We start from the raw sequence: 11,467 nt of genomic DNA, 5'->3' as shown, positions 1-11,467 counted from the left end.
CAAGGCACGAGGTGGTAAATATGGCTCCAGATTCTACACCCTTAACTGCTGCACCGTACAATTCCCCAGGCTGAGGACGGGTCAAGTCAAGAAGAGACCTGCAGGTTGGGCACGGTGGCTCACGCCTGTAATCCCAGCACTTTGGGAGGCCAACGCAGGCGGATCACTTGATGTCAGGAATTTGAGACCAGCCTGGCCAACAAGGCGAAATGCCGTCTCTACTAAAAATACAAAAAGTAGCCGGGTGAGGTGGCACACACCTGTAATCCTGTAAGCTACTTGGGAGGCTGAGGCAGGAGAATCGCTTGAACCTGCGAGGTGGAGGCTGCAGCGAGCTATGATCACGCCACTGCACTCTAGCCTAGGCGACAGAGTGAGACTCCATCTCTAAAAAAAAAGAAATGAACTGCAAAGGGCCAGGCAGGTGGCCTGCGCTCCTGAAGACACAAACTCACGCGCCCTCTGATGGGCCCACACACACACCCCCACACAAGCACACACCTCTGCAAGGCACACCATCACTACCCCCACTCCCAATCCCGCTCCCCCCCACGACAAGGGGTGATGGTGAGTCGGTGTGGTGTGCTCCTTCTCCGCAGGTGGACAGTGGGAGGGAGGGGGCCCTGCTCGTGCCACCAGTCCTTCCCACTGCCAGTCCTGGCTGGACACCATCAGGCCTGCTGCCAGGGGAGGGAGAGGATCCGGCTCCCTGCAACTTCCCACGCCTGGGCCTGGCTTCTGGGAAAGAGGGTGAAGACAGGGATGGCCAGGAGTTGCTGAGCTCCTAACTCCCATAAACGCTCGGTAGACAACTGGTGGCTGGGTCTTCTCTGTCAGTGCTGGTGGTCAGACTTCTGGGTGGACCTCCATAGCGGGAGGCAGACAGATGGCCAGAATGACTACAGTGTCTGCCTCTCCCCTGAACCCCCCAGGAAGCAGGTGTCCTGCCCAACTCCTGCCCCCAGCCTGGATATGGCCCAGGAAATGATCATCCCCCAACCCTGCTGACCCAGATTCTATTCCTGGCCTGCAGTGGAGGGAGGACAAGACTTGCATCGTTCCCGCCCTCCACTGGTCCTAGAGACACAAACCTCTGATTCCTTCTCCTGGTAATACAGAAAGGAGCACAGGAGGCCGGGCACAGTGACTCACGCCTGTCATCCTAGCACTTTGAGAGGCCGAGGCGGGCGGATCACCTGTGATCAGGAGTTTGAGACCAGCCTGGCCAACATGGTGAAACCCTGTCTCTACTAAAAATACAAAAAATTTAGCTGGGCGTGGTGATGCACGCTTGTAATCCCAGCTATTCAGGCGGCTGAGGCAGGAGAATCGCTTGAACCGGGAGGCGGAGGTTGCTGTGAGCAGAGATTGTACCACTGCACTCCAGCCTGGGAGACAGAATGAGACTCCGTCTCACACACATACACACACAAGACCACAGGCAAGGCAACTCCTACCACCACAGGCTGGGAGAATCAGGCTTGTCTCCCGCTCCCTGGGCCCCCAACCCCCTGGGCATTTTAGATTAGGTCTAAACTTAGCCCTTTCTAGCATGGTCTAGCCTGCAAGTCTTCTCCCTGGGTCTTGCCTCAGTGCTCCCCACTGGGAACTAAGCTCACTTTCTGCTGGGGTTTAACCCAGGCCCCTTGCAGGGGTCTGGCCATACCTACTTTTTGTTGGGGTCCAACCTCAGCATTATTCATAGGGAGTCTAGCTTCAGACCCTCTGCTACAAATGGACCACTGCTCTCCCACAGCAGCCCTTTCTATCCACAAGTTTTCCTCTAAACGCTCAAGCTCCTTGCCTTTCAACTGGGATCTACCCTCAGATCTAGATCTTTCCACTGGTGTCTCATGTCAGCCCACTCCACTAGGGTCTAACCTCAGTTCTTTTCCTTCCACTTTACATAGTCTGTTCCACAGCAGTTTAACTTTAGCCTTTCTGCTAAGGTGTCACCTCATTTCTTTCTCTTGGGTTCTATCCTGGGACCTAACCTCCATCCTGTTTCTGGGTCTAGCCTTGGATTCCCTCTCCCCCAAATCTGTCTCCCTCAATTCCTCTGGGTGAATCCAGCATCCAACACAGAGCCAGGCATACAGCAGGTGCCCACCAAATGCTTGCCGAACAAAATAATCGAGACAACTGGGAAATGCTGTTCTTCTGGACATATAAATAACCATCAGCCAATTCTCATCGAGAGTGGACAGGGTGGGTCGGGATCATCCCTGCTTTCAAATAGGGACAGTGAGGCACAGAGAGAGAAGTGGGTTAGCTGGGGTCTCAGGGCACAGCTTCACCACCCTGGGGAGGTCTGAGGACAGCATCCTGTCCTTCAGGAGACCTCCCACCAGCGGGTGGCGGTGAGCACGCCATGAGTCGCCCCAGGTCTGGGAAGAGTGGGTGCGTGGGTGCTTAAGAGGCTGCATTCTCAGCTGGCCCTGCACCTGCCTCGTCCTCCAACCCCTGTAGCCGACGTCTCCTCTGCTCCACTTGACGTCGAAGCCGGGTCAAGACCAGCTCCGAGGCCTGGATCAGGCTGTGCTGTGGGGAACAAGAGAAGGAGGGGGATGGAGCTGAGGAAGAGCTGCAGGGGTGAAGGTTACATCATGGTGGGACTGTCTGGAGTGAAGCAACTCCAAAGGCCAGGAGCTCGGCCCAGGTGGGAAGGCAGAGAGCAGACCACAGTGTGTGGGATGGGAATGGGCCTCTGTGATAGGGGTGAAGGGGAGTGGCCTTAAGCGAATTTCTGGTGGGAGGGACAAAGCCTAGACCCAAATGTAAGGAAATGAGATTAGAAGGAACATAAAATGTAGCCAGGCGTGGACGCAGGCGCCTATAATCCCAGCTACTCAGGAGGCTGAGGCAGGAGAATCACTTCAACCCAGAAGGTGAAGGTTGCAGTGAACTCAGATCACGCCACTGCACTCTAGCCTGGGAAACAGAGCAAGACTTTGTCTCAAAAACAAAACAAAACAAAACAAAAAGGGCCGGTGGCTCACGCCTGTAATCCTAGCACTTTGGGAGGCCGAGGTGGGCGGATGACTTGAGGCCAGAAGTTCAAGACCAACCTGGGCAACATGGTGAAATCCCGTCTCTACTAAAAATACAAAAATTAGCTGGGCATGGTGGTGGGCACCTGTAATCCCAGCTGTTTGAGAGGCTCAGGCATAAGAATTGTTTGAACCTGGGAGGTGGTTGCAGTAAGCTGAGATCGAGTCACTGCACTTCAGCCTGGGTGACAGAGCAAGACTCTGTTTCAAAAATAAAAGAATAAAAGAATAAATAAATAAATAAATCTCCTTCACCAGGCCAGTGCCCCCACCCCAGCTGCTGTGAGTGCTCCCAGCTGCCCCTTTCTCCTGGGAGTTGTCCTGGCCGGTAGGAACTGCCTACCAGAAATGAATTCTTCCCTCCCCCGGGAGGTGGCCTGCACCCCCTGCCCGAAACTGCTGAGGTCAACCCTTCTCCCCGAGAGCCAGGGTTACCTGCAGGATGTGCACGCCCTTCAGGGAGACCACGGCAAGCTCCTGCAGCCCGTCCCCGGTCAGGTCCACGTGAGCCATGGCCAGCAGGGGACTGGAGAAGCCCCGCTGCCACAGCAGGCGGAACCCGTGCTGGGCCTCAGGAAGCCCCGACTCTGGGCCCTGGTACTTATAACACAGCAGTTCCTGCAGGGGTGGAGAGCCAGGTCACACAGGTAGATGGGGGCACAGTAGAGGGAGGCCGGTGGGTGGTGGCTCCAACCGTCAGGTCCCACCTGTCCGTAGGTGGCCACCAGGACTTCTGGCCGCCCATCCAAATCCACGTCGGTGACCAGGCCGCAGAGGACACTGTCAAATTGGTCACTGCCGGGCAGGAGAAGCTGGTCTTCAAGGCCCCGGTGCAGCAGGTCCCTGAGGGTCCCAAATGCAGCAGACAGGCTGGGATCAGCTTACAGTGCCCGGCACCCTTGGCAGACGCTGAGCTGGGCACCGGTACTGCTTCCCTTCTCAGGCCTAGACACACTGGTCCTCCAGAAGCCTAGACGTCATCATCTCAGATTTGGACATATTCATAGATCCAGCAAGGGGTCAACCTGTGCACTCAAGCCCTTCACCTCCGGGACCACCTCACTCCCAGATGGAAAGCCACAGGGTCCCATCTGGGGATTCAGACACACGTGTCCTCAATCTAGACACCCACGCTGCCTTCATGGAACCCCGAAGAGGGCTTGGCCCTGGCCGGACACCTTCACCACCCCTAGAGGGGTGCCAGAGTTGGCCATAGTCGCTTCCGAGAGCTGACTGGGAAACGTTCCCATGTAATCATGTTCATGGTTCGAAAGCTACCGTAGCGGAAGTATTTACACTTTGGAAACTCTGGTAAATGCTACAAACCTGGGCTTTCCTCGTGCATAGCCACTGATTAGCCATTTGCCAGCACACCTACTACATCCACTCCAGGGGGCATCTCTGCTCCCACCCCCCAGCCTCAACATATTCCTTGCAAGTCTAGACTTCAATATTCACAGCCCCCACCCCTGGGTCACAAGTATCTTTACTTGTCCAGCTCTGGGTAATCCACCCAAAGGAACTTACTGTGGCGAATGACAAGGTTAGACCACAGCGCAAAGAAACAAGGTTAGGCCACACCCATGTGTCTCAGGGCCCCCTTACCGATACACCACTGCTGGCTCCAACATGCTGGCCACGAGCACGCTGTACTCATCCTGTGCTGGCCTGTCCTTGGTCTCTGGAGAAGAAACATGAATGGTAATCCCAGCACTCTTGAGAGGTCGAGGCGGGTGGATCAGCTGAGGTCAGGAGTTCAAGACCATCCTGGTCAACGTGATAAAACCCCGCCTCTACTAAAAATATAAAAATTAGTCAGGCATGGTGGCAGGCACCTGTAATGCCAGCTACTCAGGAGGCTGAGGCAGGAGAATTGCTTGAACCTGGGAGGCGGAAGTTGGAGTGAGCCGAGATCGCGCCACTGCACTCCAGCCTGGGTGACAGAGCGAGAGTCCGTCTCAGAAAAAAAAAAAAAACATGAATGAAGAGGGGAATGGTTTTGTGGGGACAGGTTCTGGGCTCCTCGTCATACCCCAGGCCCCTTTAATGACAGACATGCAGGTTAGATCTCTGGAAAAACTCTTGAGGCTGTGTTACAGAGGGAGGGTAAGAGATTGGCCTATGAGAGAAATTATGAACGTCAGACACCAGAAGGAGAAGCAGGTGTTAGATGATAGTCTGAGGTTCTGGGTGCGGTGGCTCACGCCTGTAATCCCAGTATTTTGGGAGATCGAGGCAGGCGGATCGCCTGAGGTCAGGAGTTCGAGACTAGCCTGCCAACATGGTGAAACCCTGTCTCTACTAAAAACACAAAAATTAGACACAAAAATTAGCCCAGTGTGATGGCATATGCTTGTAATCCCAGCTACTCAGGAGGCTGGGGCAGGGGAATCGCTTGAACCTGGGAGGTGGAGGTGACAGTGAGCCGAAATTGAGCCAATGCACTCCAGCCTGGGCAACAGAGCCAGACTCTCTCTGGGGAAAAAAAAAAAAAAGACATTTGTGCACGTATGTTTACAGCAGCCCTTCACAACTGCAAAGATGTGGAACTAACCTAAGTGGTCATCGACTAATGAGTGGAGAAAGAAAATGTGGCATATATACATCATGGAGTACTACACAAGTCATAAAAAGGAATGAAATGTTGTCTTTTGCAGCAACTTAGATGGAACTGGAGATCCTTATCCTAAGTGCAGTAACACAGGAGTGGAAAACCAAAAAATGTATGTTCTCACAGAAGAGGGAGCTAAGCTATATACAGAGTATATGTGATGGGGTTTGGAGATTCAGAAGCGGGAAGGTAGGAGGGGGTGTGGGATAAAAGCTACACATTAGGTACAACAGACGCTACTCGGGTGATGGGTGTATTAAAATCTCAAAATCCATCACTATAGAATTTATCCATGCAACCAAAACCACTTGTGTCCCCAAAGTGATTGAAATAATTTTTTTTTCTTTTTTGAGACAGAGTCTCACTCTGTCGCCCAGGCTGGAGGGCAGTGGTGTGATCTCAGCTCACTGCCACCTCCACCTCCTAGGTTCAAGCGATTCTTCTGCCTCAGCCTCCTGAGTAGCTGGGATTACAGGCGCCCGCCACCACGCCCTGCTAATTTTTGTATTTTTAGTAGAGATGGGGTTTCACCGTGTTGGTCAGGCTGGTCGTGAACTCCCGACCTCAGGTGATCTGCCCGCTTCAGCCTCCCAGAGTGCTGGGATTACCGCGCCTAGTCAAAACTCTTTTAAAAAAGCAAAATGCCAGTCAGGGACAGACCCCAGTAAAGGAGCAGGAATGATCAGCATACTGGGGGAAAAGGCTAGACTCCGAGTGGTGGGACCGTGGTGAGTCCAGGAGCATAGCCGGGGGCTAGACTGCAGCAAGAGACACAGTGAAGGGGCCACAGAGTCGGGTGAAGAGGTCCCGATGTGAGACGTGCAGGTTAGGGTACAGAGGGAGAGGTGGACGCTCAGCCCCAGGCTGCGGGGCTAAGGTTACACCAAAGTGAGGAGAACAACTCTGGACCCTAGCAGAAAATATATGGGTTAGGCCCCATGTGCCAGTCCTGGAAGTTAAATTCACAGGAGGGGAGGGGAGGGAAGAGGTGCACTGTAACTCAAGGCCTGGAGTGGGGGATGCAGGAGGGAGGGACTGGGGGCTGGACACTTTGGGAGAGGGGTGCAAATTTGGGTGGGAGGACCCAAGAATGCAGAGTTGTCTCTTCCCCCCACACATTCCCTCCACCGCTCTCTCCCCATCCCCTCAAACCCAGAGCTCACCCTTGGGGGCCGAGAGGCTGAACACGATCACTCGGGAGATGGGGCCGTCCTGCAGGACCGACCACATCTGCAGAACCTCTGCGAGGAGAGCGAGGACTCAGAGCCCCAGCCCCACCCCGGTCCCGCCCCCAGCCAGGAAACTTTTGACTTTCCCCGCCACCGTTCAGCCCCACCCTAGCCCCGCCCCTCCGCAGCTCTCAAACCCACCCAAACCCCGCCCCCAATCCCCACCCTCATCCCTTCCCTCCATTACCCTACCTCACCCAGCTCCAGCCCTTGGCCCCACCCTATCCCCGCCCGGCTAGCCCCACCCTCATCCCTCAACCCCCTTACCTCCCTCTCCTACCCCACCCAGCTCCAGTCCTCAGCCCCACCCTGGCCCCGCCCCCAGCCCTCAACCCCACCCCTTACCCCGCCTCACCGTGGCCCTCACCTCGACTCTGCTGGTCCACGTGGGCTACACGGACATAACCACTCTGACAGCCCAGAGCTGAGAGGCGCCGGGACGTGCCGGGGAGGTTGTGGACGTCCAGCCAGAGGACGCTGGCGGGCGGATGGATGGACAGGACCGAGGGCCATTGCTGGGCCCAGCCCCGCCCCTCTGCCTCCCCAGGGGCAGTTTCCCCTCCCTGTAGCCCTGGGACCCTGCTGCCTGATTCCTCCTGGATAATCCTCACCGCCCAATTCCTCTGGGGTCAATTCTCACCACCCGAGGGCTCAGTCCACCTCTTGTTTTTTCTGGTGTCACCCCTGCTGATCAATTTCTCTGAAGTCATGCCATGGACTCGTTTTTCTGAGCTCCTCCCCGGTGCCCAATTTCTCTAAGGTCCCACCGCCTGATTTCTCTGAGGTCACTGCCCCGGTCCCCAGTGGCCTCTTTCGGGGCCTCTCCTACCTACTGGTCAGGTTCGTCAGCTCTGGGAAGAGGTTTTCCACGGGCTGTTCCTCAAACTGATGCAGCCCCTCGTTCTGGGGGAACCAAGACCCACCCCACCCCCACTTAAGTCAGTTTCACATATACCCATCCAGCGCCAGCCCACAGTGAACCCCACAGGGCTCTGCCCAGCACGCCTCCCCGCCTCACCTCCTTGTAGAGATGAACAGCCGGGTCATTCCCACTCAAGAGAAACACGGTCTCCAGTTGATCCCCGACCTGGACCCTGAAAGCAGAGAAATCTAGAACCCCCAAGGTAGTGGAATCCATATGGTCAGAGAACCAGAACTCTCCTCTTGCAAAAACTCTGGCCTGTTGAGAACCTTAATATTCTGGGATCCAGACACTAGACCCAGGGTTAGAATCTCAGGGCTCAAGCTCCTGAGTACTCTATCTCCTTGAAATACAGAACTGTAGAAACGAGCCCTCAGAGAATCTCAGAATCAAGGAATGTACCTCCCAATCTCAGAATTGAGGGAACATGGCTTGCTAGAACCTCCCACTCTTAGAGCCCGCATCTACTCCTACCTTCGCTCTGTGGATTTAGGAATGGAATGAACTGTAGAACCTTAGAAAGCTAGGACCTCTTCAATCTGAAACCCCAGTATTCTAGAAGTGCTGTTTTCTGTCTCCTTAGAAATACTAGAACTTCTAAAATTTGCCATCACAGATTTCAGATTCACGGAATGATAGAATATCCAAATCCTAGTAAGAAGAACATTAGCGCAATTAGAATCTTCAGTTTCGGGAACTCTCACCTGTTAGACCAGGGGTTGGCCAACTATGACCTGTAGACCAAATCCAACCCATTATCTGTTTTTGTAAATAAAGTTTTATTGGAACACAGCCACATTCATTCATTTACACAGTGTCAATGGCTGCTTTCTGGCTACAATGGCAAAGTGAGTAGTTGTGACAGACTGGCCCTCAAAGCCTAATATTTAGTATCTGGACTTCTACCAAAAAAAATTTGCCAATCCCTGTTCTAGACCATCTGTGTTCTGGAATGGAATCTGGAACTCTAGAATGGATTCCACACACGTTGGGATTCTAGCACCTTGGTATTCTAGATGGTCTATGTTCTATCTCCTTGAAAGATGAGAATGTCGCCGGGCGCAGTGGCTCACGCCTGTAATCCCAGCACTTTGGGAGGCCGAGGTGGGCGGATCACGAGGTCAGGAGATCGAGACCATCCTGGCTAACACGGTGAAACCCCGTCTCTACTAAAAATACAAAAAATTAGCTGGGTGTGGTGGCGGGCGCCTGTGGTCCCAGTTACTTGGGAGGCTGAGGCAGGAGAATGGCGTGAACCCAGGAGGCGGAGCTTGCAGTGAGCCGAGATCGCGCCACTGCACTCTAACCTGGGTGACAGCGAGACTCCATCTCAAAAAAAAAAGAAAGATAAGAATGTCAGGAATTTATCATTACAAAACCTCAGAAGATTCTGTCTTCTATCTTACTGTAGAACATTCAAATGTTGGAATCTTAGAGCTTACGACTCTAGAAAACTTAGCATCTCTGATCTTGGAATGTCAGACTCTAGAACTTTAGAATCTGGGAACTCTAGATGTGCAGAATTCCCAGAATTCCCAGGTGCTCCATCAAGTCTCTCAGATTATCTAGTTCAGGAATGGCAGGGTGGTGGCCCCTTGGCCATCTAGTCTATGGCCACCTTAAAATCATGATGCTTGGGCCAGGTGTGGTGGCTCATGCCTGTAATCCCAGCACTTTGGGATACCAAGGCAGGCGGATCGCCTGAGGTCAGGAGTTTGAGACTAGCCTGGCCAACATGGTGAAAACCCATCTATACTAAAAATATAAAAAGTAGCCAGGCATGGTGGCATGAGCCTGTAATCCCAGCTACTCAGGAGGCTGAAATAGGAGAATCACTTGCACCTGGGAGGTAGAGGTTGCAGTGAGCTGAGATCAAGCCACTGCACTCCAGTATGGCAACAGAGCGAGACTCCATCTCAAAAAGAAGAAGAAAAAAAAAAAAGCACGATGCTCTAAAAAACAAACATAGAATCTGATTGTGGGCAAGTTCGTGGTCTCCACTTAGCTACAGCTTTCCAACCTCAGCTGCATATGTGTGTGTGCACACATGCTCCGTTACATTACACTTGTGCTTTCCATTCTCACATGACCTCCCTGGTCCCCAAAGGCATTTTAGTTTAATTTAATTTATTTATTTTTGAGACAGAGTTTTGCTCTTGTCACCTGGGCTGGAGTGCCGTGGTGCAATCTTGGCTCACTGCAACCTCCACCTCCCAGGTTCAAGTGATTCTCCTGCCTCAGCCTCCTGAGTAGCTGGGATTACAGGTGCACACTACCATCCCGGCTAATTTTTGTATTTTTAGTAGAGACGGGGTGTCGTCATGTTGGCCAGGCTGGTCTCGAACTCCTGACCTCAGGTGATCCATCCACCTCGGCCTCTCAAAGTGCTGGGATTACAGGTGTAAGCCACCGTGCCCGGTTGGCATTTTAGTTTTCAATCTCTAATCTAGTACAACCTCTTTATTTTCCAGAAGGGGAAACAGACTACAGGGGTCTGTAAGTAAAGAAGGGGTTTGAGAGCTCAGGGTTTCTACATTTACAGTGGGGTGGGCACAGATGCCCAGGGGACACTCACTCTGCATGGCACAGCTGGAACGGAGTGAACTGGAGCTCCAGGTTCAGGCAGCTCTCTGTAGGGACGGGCGCGTGAGCATGGGGCACCTGCTGGGGACCCTCTCCCTCCTCCCGTCCACGCCTCACTCACGGGCAATGGAGTCAAGGTTGTACTCAGAGCCGGGCTCATAATCGCAGTAAATGTTCAGGAAGGGGCTGCCCTTGTCCCCTGAATCCTGGGGGAGGACACGGGGTTCAGGGGAGGGCAGGGGTGGCAGGTGGGATCTGGGGCAGCTCAGTGGAACTCACCATGTGTGTAAGGAGGAGGGCGAAGGGAGGTGGAGGGGGCTCTAGGTACCTTGATGAACGTGATCCCCACAACCAGACCTCGCTTGGGGGGTGACTTGTTGAAAGTGTCAATGGAGACAATCTCCGCGTCCACTGGGAGGGGAAGAGTTCTAAGTTCAGTGTTAGGCAGACTCATGACTCTGATCTCCCAAACATGTGAACTCCAGCCACCGCAATGATCATGCCCTCTGGTCTGAGTCCTGACCGCCATCACCCGACCTCTGTTCCCTGGGTACCAGGGATCCTGACCTGTAAGTCTGAAGAATCCTGAAACCCTAGGCTCATCCAGGCCCCAACTATGCCTGCCTCCTGATCCCAGTGATCCCCTTAAACCACCCCGATTCCATTCTCCCAGCACGGTGACCCGGCTCAGAGAGAGCCTCAGAAGCCGCCTCAACACCACGTTCCAGGGCCCTCCCAGCACCATAGCGCCACCCACCGGGAATGTAGTTGAACTGCAGCTCCTTGGCCACTGGCCGGATTTTCTGTCGGAGGTCTTGGTAGCGGAAGCCGAGCACCTTGCCTTTAAGCGTGGCGGCCAGCAGCTCCCCGCGCCCGCCGGCGCCGCCTGCCAGCCCATACACATTGCTCTGCGACGAGAAGCGCGTGAAGCTGTCCTCGCGCAGCGGGCAAGGCCCCGCGGCCACGGCCGCCTCCCCCATCACGCCCCTCAGTTACGCACCCTCTCGGCAGCCCCCACCGCAACCCGCACTACCCAACCTACGACTCTCTAAGCGACCTGAACCGCCGGGTG

At 54.1% G+C, this 11,467-nt stretch overlaps 1 protein-coding gene across 1 annotated transcript; it reads right to left on the bottom strand.

Moving 5' to 3' along the window:
- Nucleotides 1-2,150: 2,150 nt before the first annotated feature.
- On the bottom strand, nt 2,151-11,467 carry KPTN (kaptin, actin binding protein). The gene is made up of 12 exons (XM_007997362.3): nt 11,153-11,467; nt 10,724-10,806; nt 10,517-10,601; nt 10,388-10,442; nt 7,909-7,984; nt 7,720-7,793; nt 7,258-7,367; nt 6,825-6,902; nt 4,656-4,731; nt 3,758-3,893; nt 3,486-3,668; nt 2,151-2,541 (listed from the first exon to the last, which is right to left on the bottom strand). The coding sequence occupies exons 1-12, from the start codon at nt 11,373-11,375 to the stop codon at nt 2,413-2,415; spliced, it is 1,308 nt and encodes a 435-aa protein (XP_007995553.1). The 5' UTR covers nt 11,376-11,467; the 3' UTR covers nt 2,151-2,412.

The sequence above is a fragment of the Chlorocebus sabaeus genome, chromosome 6 (assembly GCF_047675955.1).
Source record: "Chlorocebus sabaeus isolate Y175 chromosome 6, mChlSab1.0.hap1, whole genome shotgun sequence".
Classification (NCBI taxonomy): Eukaryota; Metazoa; Chordata; class Mammalia; order Primates; family Cercopithecidae; genus Chlorocebus; species Chlorocebus sabaeus.
This window is presented reverse-complemented; position numbering and strand designations above follow the sequence as displayed.

Coding starts and splice junctions, on each gene's coding strand:
- KPTN (XM_007997362.3), bottom strand. CDS start 11,375: ATGGGGGAGGCGGCCGTGGCCGCGGGGCCTTGCCCGCTGCGCGAGGAC. Junction 10,602..10,723: donor TGGGGATCACGTTCATCAAG/GTACCTAGAGCC, acceptor GTCCTCCCCCAG/GATTCAGGGGACAAGGGCAG. Junction 7,794..7,908: donor CTGTTCATCTCTACAAGGAG/GTGAGGCGGGGA, acceptor TGGTTCCCCCAG/AACGAGGGGCTGCATCAGTT.